This window comes from Triticum aestivum, chromosome 6D, assembly GCF_018294505.1.
Source record: "Triticum aestivum cultivar Chinese Spring chromosome 6D, IWGSC CS RefSeq v2.1, whole genome shotgun sequence".
Classification (NCBI taxonomy): Eukaryota; Viridiplantae; Streptophyta; class Magnoliopsida; order Poales; family Poaceae; genus Triticum; species Triticum aestivum.
In genome coordinates this window covers 482335546-482362417 of record NC_057811.1, presented here as the reverse complement: position 1 = coordinate 482362417, position 26872 = coordinate 482335546, and the positions used below count along the sequence as shown (strand labels likewise).

General features: G+C 45.7%; 1 protein-coding gene across 1 annotated transcript; it reads right to left on the bottom strand.

Moving 5' to 3' along the window:
• Window positions 1-23854: 23854 nt before the first annotated feature.
• On the bottom strand, window positions 23855-25832 carry LOC123142172 (heavy metal-associated isoprenylated plant protein 3). The gene is made up of 5 exons (XM_044561173.1): window positions 25694-25832; window positions 25174-25546; window positions 24728-25032; window positions 24521-24617; window positions 23855-24344 (listed from the first exon to the last, which is right to left on the bottom strand). Exons 1-5 carry the CDS (start codon window positions 25700-25702, stop codon window positions 23992-23994), a joined length of 1137 nt encoding a protein of 378 aa, XP_044417108.1. The 5' UTR covers window positions 25703-25832; the 3' UTR covers window positions 23855-23991.
• Window positions 25833-26872: the final 1040 nt, after the last annotated feature.

The window sequence follows — 26872 nt, the reverse complement described above, 5'->3', positions numbered from 1 at the left end:
ATGTGTGCCCTTTCTCCTCGTACCGTCCTTTGTTTCATTGCACTAAACAATTCCTTTAGACTAGTGGTGAGTCTGGTGGGTGTTGGAACCAAGGATTAGCTACAGCTACTTCTTGTTTATCTTTAGGGCTCAACTCCATAGAATCCAGGGCACCTTAAACCTCTGCAACTTTTAAGGTTTTTTCCCACTCTTATCTGTCATAGACTAGACTAATCACAAATGACTAATAAATACGATAAAGGTTGCTTTCCATGTAGAAAAATGTTGCTTTTGGTACAACTAAACATAGGTCTTATCTTTGGCTCTTTGCACACTGCCTTAACTTTTGTGCCTCGTATTTAGGAACGCCAACTTTTTTTTACTAGGAACCGGCTTTCTTCTTTCTTTTCTTATTTTGCCAACTACCTAAAGCCCTAGCTCACTTATTCCTTGTCCATGTGATGTGCCCAGCCATTTGTCTATGTTTGGAGGAAGAATTAATACATTTTAGAATACAACAAGCTAGAAGGTTACCTTTCAGGTGAAGTTCACCCTACCCTTTGAGAAAGGATAACATAATTTTACAATAAAGTAGTTTAACGTTACTAGCTAGGACGAATACATGAAGTTACTACCTAGTACACCTGAAAGTATATTTATTTCGAAAAGGAGACACCTTCCAGTATGTAGCTACTATGCAATGTAATGAATTCGCTTCTCTTATTTCAAAATTAATGGCACACAATTGCCTCGTTTCAAATAAAATGGGGTGGGGAAAACTCCCTTATTTTTCAAACAAGATTCCAAATGAATACCATTTGGACTCTCACAAGTTTATAAAAATCCCACTTTATCAGACAAGGGTCGAAAGAACCATGAAACTTTGACCATAGTAATTTCTCGAAATAATCCAAGGCATCATATCATGCATAGCTATACAACCATCATAAGTACAGAAGACAGCAAAATACTGCCAGTTTAAAAATAATGTATGGTTTCAACTCCAAGCTGGATTTAACCTTTCAATTGCGCGAAGGGCACTGATCCAAACATAATAAAAGGTACATTTTATATAATAAAGCACATGCTAACAACTAGCTAGTAGATCGATACAAACACTCCCAAATTAATCAAGGCTGAGTCATCCTAGCTAATTAGATCCAAATGACTGTATACTTGCAAAATTAAAGTGTTTATGATTACCCCGCATCCTTATTACTCCCTCCGTCCCAAAATTCTTGTCTTAGATTAGTCTAGAAATGGATGTATCTAATACTAAAACGTGACTTGATACATCCGTATTTAGACAAATCTAAGACAAGATTTTGGGATGGAGCGAGTAACTTTTAGGAAGAAAAATTATCATTAAGCACACTAAATCCTATAAACTTGCATATTACTTGACCACACACTTGAGGAAGCCTTATATTTCCTTTTATCCCTCCCTTTATTCAGGGTGAAACAAACATGCCTTTCTTTTGCAGTGCAGTGCTTCTAGGCCTACTTTCAACTTGCTCTCAACCATATATTATCTGTGGCATCCATTTATTATTTGATATATATGTTAAGCATCTCCCTAATAGTTAATTCCTTAATTACAAACTAGTACGTACCTACCTGAGATGAAGCCAGTCTAGGAATCTTTGGGGAAAGGAGGCAGACCAGATGCTGGGCTTTATAATTTTCGTCGTAGGCGTGAACCATAAAGTAATCGGTCTGCTCATGATCGATCCCTGCAGCAAATCAAAATCATATTCGGGGTCCGTACAGCCCTTTGCATAATCTAGGTTTGGCGTCTAATGTTGTGTCACCGAGAGCACCAACTTTTGATGTCATCCATGTGTGTGCTCTTATCTGCCAAGTCAGGCAATGAAATTAATTGAACACGCTAAGGAACTACATTCACACTTTGTCTATCTAACCTTAATCGATGGTGTGAATTTTTTTTTAGTAAAGAAGATGTTCATCATTTGATACAACAAATTAGGAGTACATTACATGGTCTATTTGATTTGCCCACGATGCAACAACAATCAATTATTAAACCCTCCCAAAAATGTCGAACGCGTCATAAGAACGGCATTTACAATTTCTTTACTGCCGATGTATGCATTTATCTGTGTATGTAAAATGGTGGGGTTCTGAACATGGTGTGGGGGAAGTATACAGTTATATCGGTAGCAGAGGTTGTCTCTGTGAACTAATTATGAATGGATGCTTTGATGACCAGCCGCAAGTTGTACTGACATGTATACTAGTGGTAATGGTAAGAAGATAAGTTGACTTAAGGAGTGTTAAGATGTCGGCATGATCCACGGCTAGCGTGCCCATCACACAGCCACGGATGCACGGCTTTAATTAGCACTAAGCATCCTGCTTAGTTTACTAATTAACCACCACCCCCATAATGTGAAGGCCAGCTGTGCCATGTACTTGAGATTCGAGCTCCAATCGCGACTCACTCAAACAAGTGAACTAAAAAGAATACTTTAATTTATGAAAAAATTATACCAACCGGTTGCACGAAAAATTCGGTATCGCTTATACTATATATATGTCTGTTTGGACGTAGTGTCATAACTCCGCAACCAACATCGGACGCGGCTAATATAAATTTCTCATTTGAAAAACCCTCTCTCCATGTTACTCCGACTTGACGGTGTTGTGAAAACTATGCATTCGCGGCTTAGCCACGATATAGCCGCGCACGCCTCTACGTCAGAGGTACCCGCGACATAGTTGCATACCCTACCAACCATAGTTTGTAACAAGAGTGGAGGCTAGAGCCCTCTAGCAGTGGAGGAAAAGAAAAGGCAACGGATTAAGGTTGTGGTGATTGAGAGGGGCAATGATTAACAGTGGTGGAGTATCCAGTGTTGTTTCAGGGCAGATCCATGGAGAGGGAGGAGGGATTAGGGTGTGGCTGTGTGTGGTGAGAAGGTGCCCGGGCTAGGCGTGCATGTTCTTCCGGGGCCGGGGCGGGGGACCGTCCATGGTGGCCATGGCAGCAAGCAGTACAGTGCCACCGAACAAACAGCTGAGGCTGCTCTCTGCAGCCACCAATGGCCGCCCTGCTGCCCTGACCTGCCATTGCTGTTGCAACCTGCACCGGCCCCCAGTTTTCCTTTTCTCTTCATTCATATCCGCATCTCTTCAAAAAGAGAAAAATATATCTCTACTACCAGATCACATCCGTACTACATACTCTAGTACTATCTTTTTTTCCTTCAAAAAGTGATGCATGTTCTGGTATAAAACTACCTTCATAACATTATATAAGGCATTTCTTGACAGTACAAACGTCTTATATTATGATACGGAGGTAGTAGATATCAACTTAAAAGAAGATATACCCTAAAAAGCAACTCAAAAGAAGATATACCCTACAAAAACTCAAAGAAGATATAATAAATATATAAAGAATAAAAATGTGAAACAAAACCTAGCTGGATATGTCTTTCTCGGGGTCTGGTAGCCAGGTGACACGCACGCACATCCATGTCACGCCATCACCTTCACGTCAGTGAGGAAAAGGAAATGGACCTTAACTTTATTAGACACGGACTGAGTTCCTGCTTGTGCCAGTCACCATCTTGTGAGTTGTGAGTGATGACTGGTATTTGCAATTTTTTCCTCCTAAATTGATACTTGCACGCACAAGCTAGACACCCCCACACCCCCTACAAATTGCAAGCTTTTGAACATGCCCCTGTCCCCTCCACCCCTACCTACTCCTATTGGCATCAATTTCTCATTAGTGGTGTACATGCCACATGAACTTTGGGTAGAACTAACAAATCTTGAACTTTTTTCCTCCCGCCCCCACTTTCGCGACAATTTCCAATGGGGATTAATTATACCACGCATGGATAATCTTGTATTCTTGTGGTCACATGATGCATCATGGATGGGCTAAAAATATCCCTCATAGGTCTTATTGTAGTTGTTAGTGGGTGTTTATAGAATGAGAAAACTCTGTATGCATGATTCTTCCCCATGGTTAGTCGTACCAAACTACGTCTCCAATGTGATTGCCTGTAATAATTTAGCGGCTAAATCATGTGGTGTGAAAAGGACTACCCATCCGACTTCGATCATGACAAATCATGCATACAACTATTTTGTGTAGTATCATAGGTGGCTACACAGACAAAAAAAAAAGCATGCTACACTAGTATTGTGATCAATTGTCAGTTATTAGCTTTCTCATGAAATGTTGTCTATTTAGAGTGTATGTGTTAAGTGAAATGTTAAGGTTCATAATGCTCCATGAAGCGTCTAAAAGAATGATGCTTTCGACACCCCCACTATCTCCAAAATGTAACTTCATCAGCCATTAAATTCCACTACAACACAAAACCCAATAAAAAAATAGTTATATATCATGAAAGTTCATATTTTAAAAAAGAAAATAAAATGTGAGTATGATTTTTCACACATCCAACCCAAATATTTTGATTAATAGCAGTGGTAAAAGTTTTACAAATGTTTGTCAAAACCAATGTGTAAAGTTGTCATTATTTTAGGGTCTCTACGGTTCAAAGGAATCTTACATAAGTTTGGAAAGAATATACTCCTTATGAATCCTTTATCAAAAGATACTCCTTAGGAATCTTTCCAAATGACTCTTTTGGTTCATAGGATTGGAAACCACAAGAATAATTGTATGTTTTGTTTGTGGGTGTAATAATTTTATGTTTTAGTTTTATGCAATTCCAACAAAAAATTCCAACGAGTGCAACCTCATGGGAATTTTTCTTTGCTTGTATGACAACCATGGCATCCTTTTTTTCCTACGGTGCAACCAAAGAAATTTTGTTATAGATTACTATGTTTTCAATTCCTTTAGGCTATGTTCGGTTACTAGGGATTTGACCCCCCCTAGCTAGGGGATCCAATCCATGAGGGGGTTGGGTTGATCCCGCCCCTTCACCATTCCTTGCAGGGATTAATTCCACACATATAGTGGAGAGGTTGTTTTCCCTGTCAAAACCACAAGGTTGTGAGGGGATTGGATGGGGTTTATATCCTTACCGGATATAACCGAATGCACTATATGGCACAGACGGGGATAAATCCCCTGGCCTGGGCGATCCCGGCTGACCCGCGGACTTTTGACCCCAAATCCTGGTGGGGGCGGGATTAACCAAACGAAGCCTTAGGACTCAGTGTGCCATGACATCCCAATCTCCTGTTTTCGGTATTCCTGCATTTTACAATCTTGTGAATCAAAGAGGCCATAGAGACTGGAGGGGGTGTATTTTCTCGCGTGTGGTTGCGCAGATGTGTGAGTGTGGTGTTCGGGTAGCGCGCCTTCATCCCGGACTCCTCTCTGAAAAGTTTCCGGTGCGGTATATTCCGCAAAGTCATTATGATTGCGATTATATAATGACTAATTAAGGAAGAAGAGGAGAAGAAAAGGGAGAGAGTGGGGAGTGAGTGTGTGGGTGGCGCTGTCATGTGCCCCCTGCGAAAACGATGTAGAAGTGGACCAATCCGACGCCCCCCTTTGGTCTCGCCTCAACCAGCAACAGCTCCCCCCTCCTCCTACTCCTCTTTCATTTATTTTCTCCACCTCTCTCTCTCTCTCTCTCTCTCTCTCTCTCTCTCCACTGGCCAGGCTTTCATCGCCATGGGAATGGAGCTCAAGAGCACCACCACCCAGCAGAGCTACAGGGCCACCTAGAATTAAGAAAGGCTAGCTGGTCAATTAACTCCCCGGTGCACATCTTTCTCTCTTGCTACGCATAGATCCAGCCCATGCCGGTACCACTATTCCTCTCTATCTAGGGTTTTTGGTGCTCCGCCCCTCTCTACCTTGTTCTTGCCAGCGTAGGGCTATATATAGCTGGCCGCCACCTCCCCTTGCTAGTATTGTGGAGGTGGCCGTGCCAACCAATCGATCTTGACCTAGCTCTACCTCTCCCTACCTCCGTCCTCCGTGATCTACTCCAAAGGCCGATCAATCTCTCTACTTGTAGAGAATTCCCCCCTCCTCATCCTCCCAACTCCTCCTCCTCCTAGTTCTTCTTCTTCTTCTTCTTCGAGTGCGGCGACGCGGCGCGGTGCGGTGCGGTGCGGTGGATGGCAGGAGGGAGAAGAGATAGATAGATCTATTGGGCCGGCCGGCCGCCGGCCTCCTAATTCTTTTCTGTGGTTTGTTCCCTTGTTTATTAGGTGCCTCTGCCAGTTTTCCCTTTATTAATTTCTCTCCATCCGCCTCCCTTTGTCTTGATCCATTGCATGAGAGAGTAGTATATTTTTCCTATTTTTCTTCTTCTTCCACTTCCTCTTGTTCTTCTCCACGTACCACAATCTCGCCATGGAAATACATGGGAGAAATTACATGGCCGGAGCAGATGGAAGATATCAGATCACAGTCGGTTCTTGCAGGTGCAGCACCACCAAGATTCACATCGGATCCGTCGTAAAATCAAATTTATGCGACGCGCCAGGTGATGAGAATCTTGATGATGCTGCATCAGCAGGCACTCGACTCGACTCATCCTGGCTGGAGAGATCAATGAGAAGAATCAGCTGCTAATCCGTGGTATGTACACTTTGAGCCTCGATCCAACCAGTAATAGTCTTGACTTAATTCCTTCGCAAATATTCTCTCCCTGGCTGGAGATCACTCAAGATCAATTTGACCCGGCCCAAATTGACCGACCAATGCTTTAATTTTCTCTGCTACTAGCTGGCCATTTATTTATTTTTGTCTCTTCTTAATTGCATTGATAGCTTATTGATTTCACAGGATTTACAGCTAGTGCAAGGTAGTAGTAGTAAGTAATTTGCCCTTGTCCTTTTGTGCATTAGTTGGTCCTCTTAATCTCTAACGTTCTTTGACTTTTGGCATCTGCATCTTCTCTTCTGATACACAGTAAAAACTACAGCTATTTTGATGTTTTAAGGGGAGTTAAATCCCGTGATTTTATGATATACGCCGTACCATGTATGATCGAGCTTCTTTGGAAGTTTCCATTGTGACAAGTAAGCACATCAGCACATATATTTATTATTGGCACCATGTGTACACTTGTACAATGGACGCTTCTTAGTAGCTTCCAAGCTTGTGACAAGTAAGCAAGCTCATACGTTTGCAGTGTTGTTTCTTGTACATATATGAATGGCTCGATCTCGATCCCCCGGTTTTTTTTCTTCCACCTAGGATGCTTTCATGCATGCATTAGAAATACTAGGTACAACCACTAATCAATTAACAAGTACTCCCTCTGTAGACTAATATAAGAGTGTTTAGGATCTAAACGCTCTTATATTAGTTTACGGAGGGAGTACTAATGATTCCCTACTCAATCAGTGCTAATCTGATGAGTTCTCAGAGAGGGGACACAAGACATATGAACACAAAGCTTTTGAGTCACACACACAGTTTGGGACTTTGACAGGCACTAGTTAATAGCATGTTAATTCCCCCAGCCAGTACTTCCCTGAACAAATATATATATATATATACTTTATCTCCTAACTGTACCCAGCCAATGGGCTTACTGCACTGACGACAGCATGCACCTGATTGACGCAGAGACATATGCTCTCTCTGCGTTTATATTCCCCATCATCATATCTTATATAGCTGAGACGGTGCTGCAGAGCTCAATCATGCATATTCTTTAGTTATATGTACACATTTCATTCCATTTCCTTGCTAAAGGGGGGACATGTCCAAGAAAGACACACATGCATGCATGCACTTTGAGCTTGTTCAGTATATATGCTTGCAGCTTCTATATTCTCTTGCCAGCACTTACTAGCTGTATTTTCTTTGTGCAGTGCAAATAGTATAGGTTTCCTTTCTCAAAAAAAAGTATAGGTTTCCTGCCAGGGGTATGTCCAACATGCATGCACTGGCTAGTCCAAGATGTATTTTTAGTAACCACAAGTGATCAGTTTAAAAATAACAATCACAAGTGATCGACAATATTTCTGATCTATGTATTCCTGATAATTATTTGGTCCTATTCGGCATAGAGAGGCATATACTTTCCCTGAGCACCATAACCTGAAAATTGACAGTAACTAATGGAAGATTTGCTTCGGGCCTCGATCTGCACCAACTAAAGATGCACACGATCGAACGCCGGACATAATGAAACCGGCGGTGGCCGATCTCAAGATCGATCTGCATCCTTGATCTTTTGATGCTAGTGTGTGGTGCTCATGTGCTGTGAACCATGCATGTGTAACCACACCAAAGGGGAACGCATATGATCCAGGAGGCGAATGAATGGGAGGACAGGATGCATCAAGAACTACAGTAGCTGGATGAATTGGGTGGACCATGACATTCAGAGGTAGGGGTATTCGTAGTACATTGCTATTATTGTGCCAATGGAAGGGGACCAATATAGTGCAGGCTCAACAGAGAGGAGAGGAGAGGGAGGGACAAGCCTTGCAGCTTGCAGCTTGCAGGACGGTGGTACAACTGTACTGTCTGATCAAAGGTGAAGTTTTTCTCCCTTTTTATTCATGTGAAACCATCACTTTACCCTGTCATAATTATTACTTTCACATTCTGCATGCATGAATGAATGAAGGCTGCAACCGGCCAAGTGGCCTGCCGGCAACACAGATCACTGCACCTAGACTCCTTTGCTAATCATCCAGTTCCATCTCTGGTTTTGACATGTATGTCTGCGTATATTTCCCAGCTTCTCTTAGTCATCTACTCCCTCCGTTCCTAAATATAAGTCTTTTTAGAGATTTCAATATGGACTACATATGGACCAAAATGAGTCAATCCACACTCTAAAATATGTCTATATATATACACCCGTATGTAGTCTATATTGAAAACTCTAAAAAGACATATATTTAGAAACAGAGGGAGTATATAAGTATGGCTTAATCCATCTCTTCTTCTTGATCTTGTCAAATACTATAGCTTAGTTACCCCTCGGCCTTGGGAGTTTAATTAATCCCTTGGGGAGTACTAATTAGCTGGTGGGTATAATGAAGAGGAGCAAATTAATCAGCTGTACTCCGTTTATTTCTTTTCAGTTCGCATATAAGATTTGCTTTAAGCCAAACGCAGTAAAGTTTGACTAAGACTAGGGAAAAATATCAACATTCTCAATATAAAATCGATACTATGCATCAAAGTATATCTCTAGTATTGTAGATGTCGATAATTTTGTATATAAATTGACTTAAGACAAATCTTATATCCGAAGTAAAAAGAAACGGAGGGGGTACTAACTGAAAAAGTTCAGTCAAGTAGAAACAACACCAGTGAAGGGCTTGCTTGAATTCGTTTTTGTGTTTTGTATGATGAACCGGAATTGTACCGTATATACTGTTCATGCTTTATGTGGTATATACTGGCGCACAAACTGTTGAGTCCTTTTGTGCAGAGATTGAACAATTTCAATGACAGTGCCATTATATGGTTGAGATAGAGAGAGAGAGTGTGTGTGAGTGAGCATGAGTAGTGAGTAGTACGTACGAAGTGAGAGACATGACTAGTGCAACTGCAAAGCTCCTATTGGCGCTGCAGCTGCTGCTGCTGCTTGGCACATCCATCAAGACGACCTAGTAAGTGGAGTAGCAGTAACGTCTACCAATGGATGAACGAAACCTGCGTGCTGCTGTCTCAAGTAATACTTCAGACTAGCTGCTGCATGCTGCCTGAAGAAAAACTTCAGATCGATCATAGCTGGTGCATGCCATCGTCTGCATTTTTTTCTCTTTTGGAGCCAGATCCGCTGCATGTATGTATGCATGACTTGGCTGCCGCTGCAAGCACAAACACACATGCATGCACACACATCACTTGCTGTCAGATGTAGCTAGCCGTGCGTGCCATCGTCTCTGTCTTTCAGAGTCTACAGTACGTACTGATCGATGGAACGCGAGAAATCGTCGGATCGATCGATCGACAGAGCTGGCTAGCATTTGCTGAGATGAGATGGGATGCATGCACATGCCAGCCATTAATCAACAGCCAGAGCTACTAGCTAGCCATGGCTGAGGCCCCTCCCAATGATCCACCTTGTACAGGTGCTAAGCCTTTCATATAGACAAAAAATCTGATGTGGCAAGTTATTTAAGAGGAGAGAGATGAGTTTTGTGACCCCAGAAAGAACCAATGCTAAGCGCGTGAACCTAGATAAAACATTTAAAGAAAAGAATCCCACCAATACATGAAAAGCTTTAGTTGCTAAATCATTAAATGAAGCAAGCTTAGCAACCATAAGCTAAGCACCTATGCATTGAGGAGTATAGTTGCTAAGTTATTTAATGTGCTTAGGACCTCATCTAAGCACCCATGCATTGGCAGCAGCCTGAGGCAGGTGAGGCACGATGCGATCGGTGTGGTCACGGCGATCAACCAGTTAGCTAGCGTGCGAGCGTACGTACGTACGCACGTACTAGTACGTTTCAAGGTGCATGGACCACGCACTGCCTATCATTGCCATGCCATGCACGTACGTACATGTGCCTTCCATCCGACGGTCGGTCGTCGATGGGGTGTGTCTCGATCCGACGGTGCAGCTGGAATTAGCAATGTTTGCTGAATTGGCCCCGTGCACCGACCTGTAAATTCCGCACTACTACAACATGCAGCGCGTGCTTGTTCAATGTCGCGGCATGCTTGCACCAGCACTCTTCTGGTTCTCTCCCTCCTATTTTTCTTAGTGGACTGATAGTAGTGGGTTTGACAGAGACATAGCAAAACCGTTTTTGTATGTTGTATCCATTATCTCTTCTCACCGTGCGGCATCAAACGATTCGGCTGAAAGAAGGTGGGGAAGATGAAGCAAGCGGTCATTGGATTAGGGAATATCCAGAGGCGGCAGGAGGAGAGCCATGGTTAAGAGTAGGATTATATGAGTCTCTCTGAAGCGGTTAGGATGATAGTCTTAATCGACGAGGACATCCACTAGAGGCGGAGAAGGGGAGTTGGCAGTAGGTCGTTGGATTCGGGATTTGCCAGAGGCGGAGGGAGGCGGGTTAGTAGTAGGATCGTAGGAGTCTCACTAGAGCGGTTAGGATGATGGTCTTAGTCGATGACGACATCCGCTAGAGGTGGAGAAGGAGAGTTGGCGGTGATGTCAAACGATTTAGCTGAAAGAAGGCGGGGGAGGAGGAAGCAGTCATTGGATTCGTGATTTGTGAGAGGCAGAGGAAGGAGGAGAGCCATGGTTAGGAGCAGTGGCGAAGCCACGTAGACTACCCAGCTTGGTGAAACTAGCATATATAGGTGTGGAAATATTGGAACAAATTTGTATAAATTCATATATTTGACTACACAATTTGAAATTGACTACACAAGATTACATTTCTAGCACCGCCACTGGTTAGGAGTAGGACTTTGGGAGCCTCTCTAGAGCGATTAGAATGATGGTCTTACTCGATGACGACTTCCACTTGAGGTGGAGAAGGGGAGCTCACAGCGGGGTCAACGATTCTCTTGAAAGAAGGGGGGGTGGAGGAAGCAGTCATTGGATTAGGGATTTGCCAAAGGCAGAGGAAGGAGGACAGCCATGGTTAGGAGTAGGACTGCAGGAGTCTCTCTAGAGTTGTTTGAATGATGGTCTTAGTCGTTGACGACATCCACTAGAGGCAGAGAAGGAGATTTGGCGGCGGCATCAAACGATTCGGCTGAAAGAAGTAGGACTGTAGGAGTCCCTGTCGAAGATGACATCCACTAGAGACAGAGAAGGGGAGTTGACGGTGGCAACGACAAACAGTTCGGCTCAAAGAAGGTGGGACAAGATGGAGGAAGAAGTTATCCAGTAAGGATTCGCCAGAGGTGTCTCGTTAGTGTTGCACTAGTGAGCAATTTGGTTATGAGTCGGCCTGGAGAGAGAAAGAGATGGATCAAGGAACATAGATTTGATCATAAATATTGCTTCAAGAATACTAAGGTTTCATTGTGGTTAGTCTCGCCGAGTCGAAATCGTAGGCGGTGGAAGTGGGTCGAAGAGGAGTGGGAGGGGCTGAGGGTGAGGTTATGTGGTGGTGGTTAGGATTGAGGGTGAGACATCAGCTCCAAGAGGAAAAACCATGCACCGTGGTGATGGTGGTTGGGTGAGGGCCAGCGGCAAGGCAACATGGTTGAGCGTCACGAGAAGACAATCGGTTGACTAGATAGAAGGGTGGTCACTAGATAATGGTTAAAGTAAGAGATTAAAATGAACAACTTTTGTTCTTAATGAATTATTATTTAGGCAAAGCAAGGAAGGTCTTATGTGAGGTCTTCCAAACTAAACATCGGGGCACACTTGAACCTAAAAATAGCGACATTTTTTCACACACCATGTGGTGTCAATTGTTTAACGTCAAACAATCCCACAAAAGAAAAAGGGAAACACTTCCTTTCAACTGGTTGATTTTGGTGTGCGCGACGACCGCCTTGAACACGCACTACACATTCAATTTGGGACCCACACATCGCTTCTCTTCGTCATCCTTCAGCGCATCCAGCACACCACGGATTGCACATCTAGCACATGCCGCTGCAATCTGGCACCAACCACGGACCGGCATCGCAGTTGCCTCACCCTGTTGCAACCTCTCCTCCTAAACACCCATGCTCTGCTCTGCCACTGCAAACCCGAGACACGACCCTTGCTCACGCTCCTCGCCGCCAATGACTCTTGCCTGCTGCTGCAAAGCAGGCCCCACTAACGCAAGACCGGCCACCACTCGTCCTGGCGCTAGATGTTGCAGGATCATCATGGCATTGGCGTTGCTGCAAAGGGCAGCGTGGCGACGACAGCAACATTGATGGTGTTGTGCTTGCCCATGACGCAAAATTGTTTGCGGAACGCCCTGTGTTCCTCGTCTGGCCTAAAGGGCCTACACGGCGGCGAGCTGCAACGGCGTCCATATTTAGCAAGTGCAACGGTGGTCGAGTTGCCATGTCGTCCATGATATGTTTGCTACACACCGCATGACCTGCGGTTGGACAATCGGCAAACACAGCATGACCTATGTTGCAAATGGCGAGCGCAATATGACCTATGTTGCATACTGGCGGGTCACACTGAACGGTTGATCGGATCGGATGGGGTGTGAATCCAACTCAACTGCTCGGAAGGCGGTGGATCTTCTCCTTGTGTCGGCTGGCCAGCCGACGCATAGCGTGGCCCTAAAATGTACGGCTCAATCATCACGTGTAGCGCCGACCCGCCGCCGACCGCCACTCTAAATACGTTACGTCGCCCGCGCCGAGCTGTAGCAAAAGTTGCACACTGGCACGTCCATGTACGTGCACGCAGCTACGCGTACGGGATCCGAACGGGCGCGCATGCGTTTGGTTTTGCTGCCTGTTTAACCACCGATGATGATCCCGATCCAACCCGTACGTTCTTTTTTCATCGTAATACGTGTCTCATTTATATCATAACGACCATAGTACAAGTCACGTACATACCGACCTGACAAAACTAAAAAGACAGCAGAACGCTAGCCTTTGCACACAGGAACATCAGGCAAGAAGTAAAATTACAAACAAGACTGAAGAATCCTCTGAGTTTGACACCAACGCCCGTCACCTGCCTCTGGCACCACCATAGAAGCCACCAAAGGAGAAAATGACGGATCACCTCCACACACGAGCTCGACGCGGCTCCATCGCTGATATGCAGCTTTGCGGACCTCCAAGGTGGCTCGCCAATAAAGGCGAAGCCATTGCCGTTGAATGAATCAGACCGGGGCAACACCCCGGACACGCCATCGAACTCCAGATCTGGCACCCCCGCCCAACTAAGACGTTGGAGGAGGAAACTATACCTGCATGCAACGAACCACGAACCCAGATCCACCATCTTCCAGATGCCGTCGATGCAGACCACAATATGCATCCGCTCCTGGACTACCTCCCAAGCTCCACGCCGGCGCTGGAGCAAACGCCATCGCAACAGCGAAGCCCGAGGACACAGGTCCACCACGAGGATGCCGCCGCTGCCGCACCATCCTTGCTTGAACAGTCTGGTTTCCAAATCCACCCTAAAGGCGGATCGTCTCGTTGGGGAAGGATCTGAAGATTTAGTAGTCGGCGCTGCCATCGCAATCGCCGAAGCCATGACGATGAACAACCCAAAATTCTAAGAAACTAAGGCCTAAAACAATCCACACGCGTGGATCCGGTGACCCCTACGTGCAGCATCTAATTCCCTTGCTCGATGGGGCCGGACGTTTCACGTACGTACGTACGTACGTGGTACCGACTGACAGACCTAGTTGATGAACAGGTTTCACCGCTACTTCCACTCACACGTACGTACGTACCTACGTGAGGCGTCGTAGGTTACTGTTGATGATTGAAGAGCGTACGTACGTGCTCATGGATTCACACAGCCGGCCGGTACCCATAACGTAATACTCATCGATCGATCGATCGCGGTTTGATCAAAGGCGATGATGGATCGTCCATACGCAATGCAAGGGAAGGGAGGCCCAGCTGCAGGCACATGTGCATGCCATATGCTCCGTACGTGTCCACTGATAACTCCTCGGCCCATGAGATTTGGGAGGAGACCATGCCCGTGCTGTAGCTTAGATGCAGTGGTACTACGGTACTGCGCCACGATCGATCCAAAGCGGAGCACGGTAACAGTAGGCATGTGATGCGGCATCGAAAACCCCCCCTCTCTCTACCGGTCCAGCCTGCTAGTACATGAATAGGCATCTAGTACATTTTTTGCAATGAAAGAGAGGTACAACTCAAAACCAACGTGTTAATCATGGCCAGCAGCGACGTTGTTTTCAGGCTGAAGCCAAGTGTGCTTCTCTTTGCTTCTTTTCATTGAGAAGTTCTTCTCTTCAGGCTGAGGCCAAGGGGGCTTCTCTTTGCTTCCCAAATACTAGCAAAAGTTCTTCAACTACATCAGATTACCATTTTTTATGGGACCTCGTCAGAGGACAGCGAGCTCCCGCATCGCACTAAGAAGAGTATTTGGTCCATTTATTTGGAAAAACCAGACCCAAAAATCACACAAGAGCATGGTTAATTAAGGAAAACTGGCTCAAACCACCCAGACCACCATTTTGACATGTACTTGCAAGAGCTGAGGCTTTTGGCGACATATATTCAAACATATGACGACATTGGGAAATGAATTCACACATATTCCATCCGTTCCTAAATATAAGTCTTTTTAGACATTTCAAATAAATTACAACATACGGATGTATGTAGACATATTTTAGAGTATAGATTCACTCATTTTGCTTCGTATGTAGTCACTTGTTGCAATCTCTAAAAAGACTTATATTTGGGAACGGAGGGAGTACATTGCAGGATTCTTCAATTGTTCCAGGGCTCTTATGTTAAAGATACACCAAGTGAAAAAAGATTTCAATCTAGTTTCCAAAAAAAAAGATTTCAATGGCGGTGCTCGTAACTATGCCAAAGACTCGCTGAAAAAGCTTTCTAGCGCGCCTCCTACCATGTAGTGTACTAGCTCATCTCATAGGGGTATGCAATGTGAGTGTGAAGCTATGGGAGACGGGCTCCTTGAAGCCTGTTATTTCAAAAATCTCGACAAAGATATTTCAAAGTTAAAAAAAAAAACTTCTGTGGAAACATAGAACTGTGAATCTGTGAAATTTCTTTTAAAAATATTGTAATTTGTAAGCTAAAAAATATCCCGGCCCAAAAACAACACAAAAGTCGGCCCTTTTTCGTGTATGCATTTGTCTCTTTTTAACGCCTACGTATGAAAATATATTTTTATAAAAAATTCGTCATGTATGTTATAAGCTGCTTGCTGCCGAGTGATTTGAGAAATCATTGACCGGTCAAAATCATGAACCAAATTTAAAATTGAACAAGTCAAAATTGGGAACCCAATCCAAATCAATGTCCTCAACTGGATGAGAGGCTATTGACTAACCTTAAGCTGGAAACCTTGGGGATTATAGATATCATCTAAATTTTAGTTTGGTTAAAATCAAAATTGAGGCAAATGTGGCGGCGTATCAAATTGTGAAATCTTTGCTTCAATACTAGTGTGTTAGTGGATGGTCTACTGTCCTGCGTGAGGAACTGCATTTTCTATGGTTGTACAAATGATTATTGATTCATATGGTGTTTTGTTTTAGAAAATAAATGCACCGAAGCAGAGGAACAACAACGAAAACAAAAATGCCAGGGCTATATCTCACTGTAAGCAAGATATAAACTGCGACATTGTATATTTTTTGCATACATCTAAGAAATGCACCGAAGTAGAGGAACAACAACAAAAACAAAAATGCCAGGGCTATATCTCACTGTAAGCAAAATATATGTTTTCATGTCTATTTTTACATACACATTGTATATTTTTTGCATACATCTAAGACATTTTTTTATATATGTTTGATTTTTTTAACATGATTTATACTTTATTAAATATTTTGAAATTTTTTAAAAATCTATTTTCAATAGACCTTGAAATATATTTTTGTATGATATAAAACCTTTTCTTAACTATGTGAACATTTTTTACATTGGATAATGTTTATTAAATGTCACAAATATTTTGTTTGAAACATGTGGACATTTTTCTAAATGTAGTGTGCGATTTTCTGAGTGGTATGAAACATTTTTTTTACGTCATACATTTCTTTTGAATGGTAGAAGCATTTTTCTGAAAGCAGAGTGAACATTTCTTTTACACTGTGTTTACATTTTTTAAATGCACAATGGATATTGTTTTTCGAAAAATAACTAAATTGTTCTATTTCATTGTACACATATTTAGTTTTTTTTTTAATTATAAACAAAATTTAAAAAACATTCATAATGTCGGCGTGACTATACCAGGTGGTAACTGTACCAGCTCACGTCCGCCTCGCTACAGGTGATGCTTGAGTTGCTGTCGCTACGGGCGATACATAGTCGCTCCTAATAAAAAAACTGGCAACTATTTGACAGGTACCCCTTCGTGGGTGGGGGCGTGTTCCAGCAGGCAGTGTTGCGATGCACGCCGTTGGGGGCAGTTCGAAGTCTCGATGCCAGGAACCCAACCGTGAAAATAGTTCGTAATTTGGACATGTGGTTCAAGAGATAAAACGTGTTCAAAAAATGAATCTAAAAAAATCCTAAAACTCACAAGTTGTGCAAGTGTTCCACATAGTGTGTCATTTGTCACCAGCAGAGAAGGTGAAAGTAACATTTATAAAGAGTATCATTTAACTAATGATTTTGCAACTGAAAAAGAAAGTGGCAAGCCAAGCGGATAACTACCCGAATCCTCCTAGAAGGAGGACGGCATTTCTATTCGGCACACTCTCATTTGTGCTGGGCTGGCCCATCTTCCTATTTTTCCCTTTTCAAGCCCCAAAAAATTGCGCGCCTAGTAGGTTTCAGACCAATGACCTCATGGTCCTTTGTAGCTGCACTACCCACCCCACCATCCTCACTTGATGTGCTCAATTACACCGTCTTCTTTTTTTCTTCTTTATTCCCTTTCATTTTTATTTTTTATTTTTGCTTGTTCCTTTTTCCTTTTTTATTGGAATGGTTCTGTTCGGTTTTTCATTGTTTTACTTTTTCCTTTTGTTGCTATTTGCAGTGAACTTTTTTTCCAAAATTGAATGAACTTTTTCCAAAATCAACGAGTTTTCTAAAAAATGATGAAATTTTCCAAAAATTGATGAACTTTTTTCAAAATTGATGAGCTTTTCCAAAATCAATGAACTTTTTTCAAAATGGATGAACTCTTTTTCTAAGTCAGTGATCTTTTTTCAAAACTGATGAACTTTTTTCAAAATGGCTGAACCTTTTCAAAATCGATGAACCTTTTTATCAAATTCGATGAAGTTTCTTCAAATTCATGATTTTTTATCAAAATTCATGAACATTTTTGAATTCTTGTTTTTTCCTTATTTTCCAAATGCGATCGAGTGAACCAGGAACTAAATGTACCAGGCCACCAACGGTTGCACGTGGGTGCCAGGGAGCTCCCCAGGTGCAGCTCCTATTACGCGCCTTTACCGCCACAGAGGCCGACTGGCGCTCACTACAGGGCCCAGTTGGCCAGCCCACAAACGCACAATGCAGAAAACCTAAGCGCGAAAAAAACGCTCAAAAAGTTGACCTCTCAAAACCCGCACCATTGCATTCACTTACGAGTTCGGCTAACCACAACATCCACTTGTCTCTAGTGACTGAGAATGGCGCAAATGATATAAGGACAACTGTGGCCACGATATTTATTGCACAATACTGCTTACTGTAATACTTAGATTTTAAAAAAAATTGGAAAATCATGAATTTGAAATGAGTCATCGATTTTGAAAAGTTTAAAATTTTTGAAGAAAACTTCACAAACCTGAAAATGGTTCATCGATTTTGACCAAAAGTTTCACGAAAAAAATGAAAAAAAGTTCATCAAGTTTTGAAGAAAAGTTCACCGATTTTTAAAAATGTTCACACATTTGAAAAAAGTTCATCCATTTTGAAAAAAAAGTTCATCAAATTTAAAAAAAATCATAGAATTGAAAAAAGTTCATCGGATTTGAAAACAGTTCAAACAAATTCAACAAAATGAAAATAGTAAATTGATTTTTGAGAAAAAGTTCATCCGATTTGAAAAAAAAAATCATCAATTATTTTAAAATTTTCATTGATTTTGAAAAGAAAGTTCAACAATTTTGAAAAAATAAATCATCTATTTGAAAAAAGCTTACGCATTTAAGAAAAGAACAAAACTGGAAATATAAAAAGAAAGGATAAAAATATAACATAGAAAACATAGGGGGGCATTTCTTATGCGTAAAATATGTAAAAATAAGTAGTTATGCACAAGAGGCAAGTTGGCGTACTGGTTAGTTCAGTTCACTCACACCGAAGAGATTGCGAGTTTGATACCTTCTCAATAATCGTAGACCTACGGGCCCTTTACATGGTCATTACGGAGCCTTCCGAATTCTCTCAGCCCCACCCCCCCCCCCCCCTTCCCCCGAATTTCCACCGGTGTTGGCCCGCCTCACTCTCCTTATTGCCAATCACCATTTGTCATGTCAGCATGTAACAATCCCGGCCCGTATGTGTAGCATTACTCATACCTTCTTCCCGCACGCGCGGCTTTTTTGAGTTTTAAGCAGGACAAAATCATAAAATGGGTCGGCCCAGAGCTAAGGCGGGGTGTGCGCCGGTTTGCAGAATGAACTGCAACTGGCGCCATATAGGATTTACACTTCCCCGGCGCCTGAGGCGATAGGAGCTCCCAAGGAGGACCGGCCTGGTCTTTCGAGCAAATTATGATCCACCGTATCCAGGTCACAAAATAAGCCCACTCGCAAATAGAGGCCCGTGAAAGAAGAGAACTCGTCAGTGTGTTCTCTTCCTTTTCTAATATTTTCTTTTTCGCGGGGAGTTTCTTCACTTGTCAGTGAATAGTACAAGAGGCTCAAAAATAGTGATACCATTATACCAATAATTAGAGACTCGAGAAGTGGGGATTTCCAGTGAAATAATAGCAGACACAGCAAACCACTATTAGCAAGTAGTAAAACTGTGTGTAGTAGTTGTTGCTATATCAGCTTCCAATGATCTTACCACTCCGTCGAGTTCAAAAGAATCCGCCCAGTTCAAGCAGTCGTTGAGAGAAAGAGGATGGTGCCAAAAGGTACGTAGTCTTTGCGCATCGCCCGCCGCAGCCTTTCCTCTGAATCTGTGAGGGTACATCTGCAAAGGCGGCAAGCACACTTTTCCCTCGTTTGCTCTGCGGTCCAAAGGCCGGGAGCCGCTTTCCTCTGGCCCAAAACCAGCACCAGCACCACACAGCCACTCCGTGCAGACTAGAGTGCTACAGTGCTGCAGAAAAAGAAAGAAAGAAAAAAGAGTTGCTGCAGCATGCGGTGCACACCTCACTCACATGCCAGAGTGCCAGTGATCTACATGTCGGCCTGCCAGTGTGATGGAATAGCCAAAGCCCAGTTGCAAGCAGTGGCCCATGGATGAAGTGGAGCATCATCCTCGTTAGCATTCTTCATTTCTTTTTCTTTACCGGGAATTCTCTTCATTTTTCAGTGATCGAAGCAAGAAAAGAGAAACACGACACTGCCAAACCCCTACTGAAACACTAGTAGTAATTCTACAAGTGAAATTGCATCATCAACCAAACTGGTAGAATTTATTTTCACTTGTAGAATCCATCCAATCCAACTGGTCCTCGAGACAAAGGAGAGGCGCCAAAAAGGGGTCTTTGGAGAGCCAGCAGCCTTCTTTTCCTCTGCAGACTGTGGTGGTACGTCCTCTTTTCTTTTCTCTGGGAGGCCCAACACCAACACCACACCACTCCATGCAACTGCAGACTCGACTACTAGTACTGCCTCCTGGGTACCAATGCTGCAGCATGCATGCATGCACACCTCACTCACTCACAATGCTCCACTACCTGACCATCTACGATAACACAAGCATGCTGGCTGGCCTCAGTACAGTGCCTCCCAACCAGGAACCAGCAAACATCACACGATTTCGATTTTTTTTGAAAGAATTTTAAGATTTTTTTTTTTTGAAAGAACACGATTTCGATTTTGAGGTGCAAATCTGAGGAATCACGGTCTACGGGAGGTCCAAACGACGGTCACCCAGGGCGTACAGCTCACGGAGATCATGCGTAATGTAGCACCACCATGTTTCTCTTCGACCAGTGGCAAAAATCTTGCCACATTCATTGATTGCAAGCACAGTTTTACAGACGGCTCATCCGAAGGTGAGAACAAACAGTACAAATAGTGACCGTAACGACTTCTCTACTGTATTTTTTCATTATTAGAAAATAATTTGATGCACGAACGCAGGGGGAAAAGAAAAGGAAAGATAATCTATCCAACACCAGTTTTTTCCAACATGATGATTAAAGTAATAAAAGACTTAATAATCTGAATAATTCTTCGCTTCAGACCAATGAGGCAATGAAGCAATCCATGCATTAGTCAAGGCTCTCATGAGTCTTCTCTTCGTTCCTATGCTTAAGAAGCATAAGACCCTACTTAAGCTTAAAATGAGAAGAATAGATTCTCGGAGTTTCAATTTTGAAAATCTTTCCATCAACTTGCATCTAGATTTTGCCCCATGATTTTGACTTGGTCAACGTCTCAGTGCGATCCCTTTGGTCACTGCATGAGATTTTGTTTATCACAACATGGGATTTCGTCAGACTGAGCGTTCGTTCTAACCAAGCATATCGGTTCGATTCTTAGTAATAAATTTTTTCGTTTCTTCGTATATGTGATGACTGGTTGGTTACTCCACAAATGCAGAACCGATTGTTTTTTTTTTGCACTGAGAACTCGGTCCAGTTCTCGGTCATGACCGAAGAGGATCGATAATTTCTAGGATGGGCAAATCAGGAGTCAAATCTTCAGCAAGAAAGGATGAAACATACAAGCAAAAATCTAGCATGGGCAAAAAAATGGTAGGAGGAAAGAGGAAAGAACTATTGCCAAAAATCGTTCGCACCCGCTATGTGAGTGGTAGGAATGCCATCTTCGGCCAGCCATGACCTTCGCGCGTGGAAACCATGCGAACGATCAGCCGTCGTGTATTGGGAGATACAGGAACAATCTTCGGCCATGAAGAAGCCATGGCCGTTGGTGCATACAAGTCATGGGCTGAGGTAAGGGTGGTTGCTAGGACTATGTGAGGTAGGCGAACGAAGGCGGCGGAGCTGCGGTGAAGAATGGAACAAGTTAGGGTTGGGGGTTGCATACGTTTGGGCTGAGGTAAGGCTACGCGTAGGCTTAGTTGTTATTGGACATGTATGTGTATGTGTACTTGGTAGATAGGATATTGTCCGTTCGACTTAGTTTGCTAGGCCCTGAGGCAATATCTTGGCCCAATGACGTAAGTTCGGTTTTGTACATTTGCTAACCTTTTTCGACTTCAATCTCGGGTTTTTTGCATCCAGTTTTTGGTTTGCAGTTTTTCTACCCACCTCTACCAATCAAGACGCTTGTTACCCCAAGCCTGATCGGATGTCCCCATGCCGCTTAGTTGTCCTTTTCGATAATGTGTGTCAGTTTCACGTGTGTTGCTTAGCTGGGGACCTGGGGAGGGACGAAACGGGTCAGTTTGCTACTTCGATGAGTACGACTGAAGACTGTGAAGTCATTACATTTGACGGTTGTGCCACTGCACTCATCTCTGTCTTTCTGTTACTAACGTTGTGGCTTCCCCGTCAAAACCCCTGAGCTACCATCGTGTGAAGCCGCCACGACGTATGAATGATGTCGTGGCCTCGTGGGTGTTGGTTTTGGTGGTCTATGTACCATTAGTCTATGATATATAAGTTGAGGAACTTCTTGTAGTTCAACCTGCCAATGATGAAGGAAGGGAAGAAGACCAAGTTCATTGTCGTCATCATGGAGCCCAAGGTTGGGTTCCACATCACCAAGGTCACCAGAATATGTTGCAAGCCCAAACGAGTATGTGTAGCACTACTTCATGCCGTGTGACTGCATTCCGATTAGTTTGCCGACCATCCTTTGTTTTCCTTTTTGTTGCGATTGCTCTTTTAGTTTCAGTTTGGGATGGGCTAGGAGGAGAGGTACTATCAACCTGACTCCTGAGATTCGATGTTGCTGGGGTGTTTGATCGGTGGGTTCTGGGCGACGCGTTTCCATTTCGATTTGATGGATTTGGGGGGTTATTGTGATGGTGCTTAGGTGCTACGTTCTTTCGTTGGGGAGCTCGATATCATTATTGGGGAGCGTCGGTCTCTTCATAAAGGGCGGTGTTTCATGACCTTTTTTTTTCTATTTGTTGTTGTTTCTTCGCATTTCTTGGTTTTGGTCTTTCAGTTTCTTTGTTCCTCTTTTGTCTAGTCCTTTGTTTCTGTGTATGTGCCCGGCCCGTGTTCTGTTAATACAAAGAACATGGAAGCAATCTTAGGACGATCGCTCCACTGAAAAACAATAGCAACAACATTAGTAAACAATGGGAAAACAAGACCAATTACAAGAGAGACGCTCGGAGGCAGGCGGCGCGGTTCTAGTCTTTAATCATGCGCCATAGAGCCATATACAGAGAACAACTTCAGAACACAATGTTCAATCATCACAGATCATATAATGCAGTACTCCATCCATGATCCATCCATCACAAGAACCTGAGAACATGTACAAATTCCAGGAACACGGCACGCAATTCTCCGGTGCAAGGCCAGTCCAAATGCATGCCGGAGAGAAAGAGGAAGATGCGAGTGCCCAAAAGTAGCCTTTGCGCGTCACCCTCGCAGCCTTGTTGTGGAGTTGTGATGGCAGACGCACATCTCCTGCAGATGCGGCATCAGCAGGTCCTCTCGCTGTTCCCTCCTTCGTCCTCCGGTCCAAGGCCACAAGCCGCTTTTCTCTGGCCCCAAACACACACACCCACTCTGCGCAAACTCGAGTACTCTCTGCTCACAGCAGGCAAAACAGACAAAACATCTCTTATCTGAAGGAGCAAAAGAAAGATGCTGCAGCATGCACACACGTCGCATGCCAGTGATCTCCATTCCACTAGTACCTGACGATCTACAAAAACACAAGCATTCATCACAATGCAGACGATCTACAAAAACACGAGCATTGATCGTAATGCAGTACCCCCAACCAAGAACCAACCAACGTGACACGGTTTTGGGGTACAAAAAACCAATGAACTAGGACGTACATTTCACGGAGATCATACATAATGCTGTGTCATCATTGATCATAATGATAATGTAGTACCATCCATCACCCCATCCATCACATCACATCACAAAAACTTCAGCAGTTCACCCCAAAATCGATCGATTGCGGCAGCCAGCCAACGGTTCCATCAACAAGCCATCATCATCACATTACAAACATGGCCAAGAACCTAGTGAGAGGAACTTGCATGCACATTGCACTCCTCCCTCACCCAAAAAACAGAGTAATCATCAACCAACGACTGAATTCTGCATCGATATGTTCGGTTGCCTATACCAAATCCAGGTTTCTCCCGAACTTGCTATCTATCTACTATCTGTCTGTCAGTCCTCCGATCGTCCGCCGGTCGCCGGCCAAGGACCAAGGTCACATGACGGCGCAGGCGTTGGGGTTCTCGTCGCTGAGGAGGAACTCGGTGGCCTGCATCGCCTGCTGGTCGTAGAAGGCCGTCTTCCACAGCTGCAGCTCCGCCGCCAGCGCCTTCTCCGCCGCCTCCTTGCACTGCTTCCCGTCGCCCCCCTGCTGCTGCTGCTGCTGCTGCTTCCCGTCCTTGTTGCACCCGTCCTTGTCCTTCTCCTTGTTGTCCCCTTTGCCGGGCGGCACCACGTCCACCGGGCGGCGCAGCTTCTTGCGGAGCTTCTCCGGCAGGGCCTTGGCGTCCATGGTGCCCGTCACCGTCACCTGGTTCTTGCCCGGGTCCATCTTCACCTGCTCCACGCCTGCAAGACACAATGTAGGTACGCGATCAGAGGTACAGGGAATGTGAATGCGCAGGTACAGGGAATTCAGTCGAGCACCTAGCGTGCGTGCCTGCGCCGTGTGTGTCTCTGAAGAAAACTCTAGCGTGCATGCGGGATGGGGCAAGTGGAGTGGAGGAGGAGCGGCGCGTGCGTACCTTTGATCTTGAAGAGCTTGCAGCGGATGCGGTGCATGCAGCCGTCGCAGTGGAGGCCGGCGGAGCCGATCTTGAGCACCACCGTCACAATCACCGGCTGCCATCAACCAAACCCAGCAATCAGTCGAGCAGAGCAATCTCATCATCAGCACACGCATCGCAATACAAAATGGCAAGAAGGGTGGATAGGATCACCGAAGGACGCACCACCGCGGGTTTCTTGTTGTCCTTGCCGCCCTTCCCCTTCCCGGCATTGCCGCCGCCGCCGCACTTGTCGTCCTGCTCCTTCTTCTCCTCCTCCTTCTTGCCCTCGCCGTCGGCGCACTTGTTCTTGTCCCCGCCACCGTCAGCGCACTTGTCCTTGTCCCCGCCGCCCTTGTTGTCCTTGCCGCCTACGAGCTCGACCTTCTTCCTGGTCTTGGCGGCGACGCGGTCCCGCAGCTTCTTGGCGTCGAAGCGGCCGACGACGGTCATGGACCCCTTGTCCACCTCCATGGCCACGCCCTCCACCCCTGCAGGTCGACACGCAAGCGCGCCCACCGGGCCGATCATCGTGAGAAAATTAAGGGAGAAATCATGCACGGACATGCGCGGAGAAAACAGAACAGGCACGCGCGTGACAGAGAGAGGAGATGAGAGGATCTTCTTCGTACCTGGGAAGCGGCGAACGGAGGCGCGGATGCGGTGCGCGCAGCCGTCGCAGTGCATGTCCACCTTGAGCACGGCGGTGACCACGGGGAGCGGCGGCGGCGGCTTCTTCGCCTTGTCCTTCCCGCCCTTGTCGTCCTTGCCCCCGCCGCAGCCCTTATCCTTGTCCTTGTCCTTGTCCGCCTTGTCGTCCTTGCACCCGCCGCCGCCCTTTTCCTTGTCCTTGTCCTTGTCGTCGGCGGGCTTCTCCTTGGCCTGGCCCTCGCAGCCGCTCCCGGCGTCGGCCTCGGGCTTCTCCTCCTGCTGGACCCCGCCGCCTCCTCCTCCCTCGCCTCCGCCACCCCCACCCCCACCACCGCCGCCGCTGCGCTTCTTCTTCTGCAGCCACGAGACGAGACACAGAGACAACGATGGTCAGAGCAAGAAAGGGAGGTAGGAACACGATGCGATTCGGTCGAACAGATGGTGGCCGGCCGTCGCGGGCGCCGCCGTGGTCGCCGAGGAGGTGGTGACGCGCGCACGTACCTTGCCCATGGCCGCCGCGCGCGCGTGTCCGGCCGGCCCTCCTCCGGTCGAGAACCTTCCTGCTCTGCTGCTGCGGCTGCGATGGAGGAGGGGGAGGGGTTGGGTTGGGGTTTTAGCTAGAGAGACCGAGGGGGGCTAGCTGGCTGTAGACACGCCTGCCTACCAACTCGCCCGAGCCGAGGTGGCATCCTCCTCCTGCCTCGCTGGCTCGTGCCGTGTGTTCGTACCGATCAGATCACCGGTGGCAGTGGAATCTACCGCCCGGGCCCACCCGCCAGGCCGAGGCCGGGCTCTCCGCCTCCTTTCGGGCCCACCGGCCAGCCACGCGGCACGGCACGGCACCGGGGAAGAAAAGTCGCTGCGACGGCGTGTGGCGTGGCTGTCACCGTCAGTGGGTTCCCAGTTACCGTGTGGCAGGATGGACAGTGTGCGTGCGTGCGTACGTACGTGGCGGCCGTGGATCGCCGTGCGGCGCGGCAGGATCGCCGTGCTGCGACACGGCCAACGGGATGATCAATGCGGAATTGATGGATGGATGGATGGATGTCGTCTCTCTCCAGGCCGGCCGTCCGGAAGCCTGGCATTGAGATCGATCGATCGATCGATCGGCCGGTCGGTTTACGCGTGACGCGTGCCATGCCACCGTGCTTTGGCAGGTGCTGGCTGGGTCTGGGTGTACGGCCGGGTTGCATGCTGGCGCTGCTGCTGCTGCGGCAGGGAGGGAGGGCGGACTCCACCAGGCGAAAGGAAAAGGCGAGCGGAGGACATTGTGGCTCTGCGACTCGGCGGCCACGGCCCAGCGCGGCAGGCTCGTAGTCGTAGTACGGCCGTAGCCCATCTCCCAGTCGCCTCTGCGCGCTCCGCCTGCCCGTACGCGCGCACGGCCCCTCCTCCTCTGCTCTGATTCGTGACTCTGGCAGCTGCTGTGGTAGTGGTGGTGGCGGGCTTTGGCTTTACAAGGGCAGCGATCGACGACCGCGGTCCGGCTCGAGCAAGACCAGGACCCGTCCACCGGCGACGGGAACGCACCCTGCTTCGTTTTCACTCAACTACTTACCTTCTTGATCCAAACGAAGACCATAAGGTCAGCAACATGCTACTCCTACAGTCCTAGTACCAATTAACGGACGGACGGGGGTCGAAAGATGTGGGACGTAGTACATCAAGCAACATGCCAAC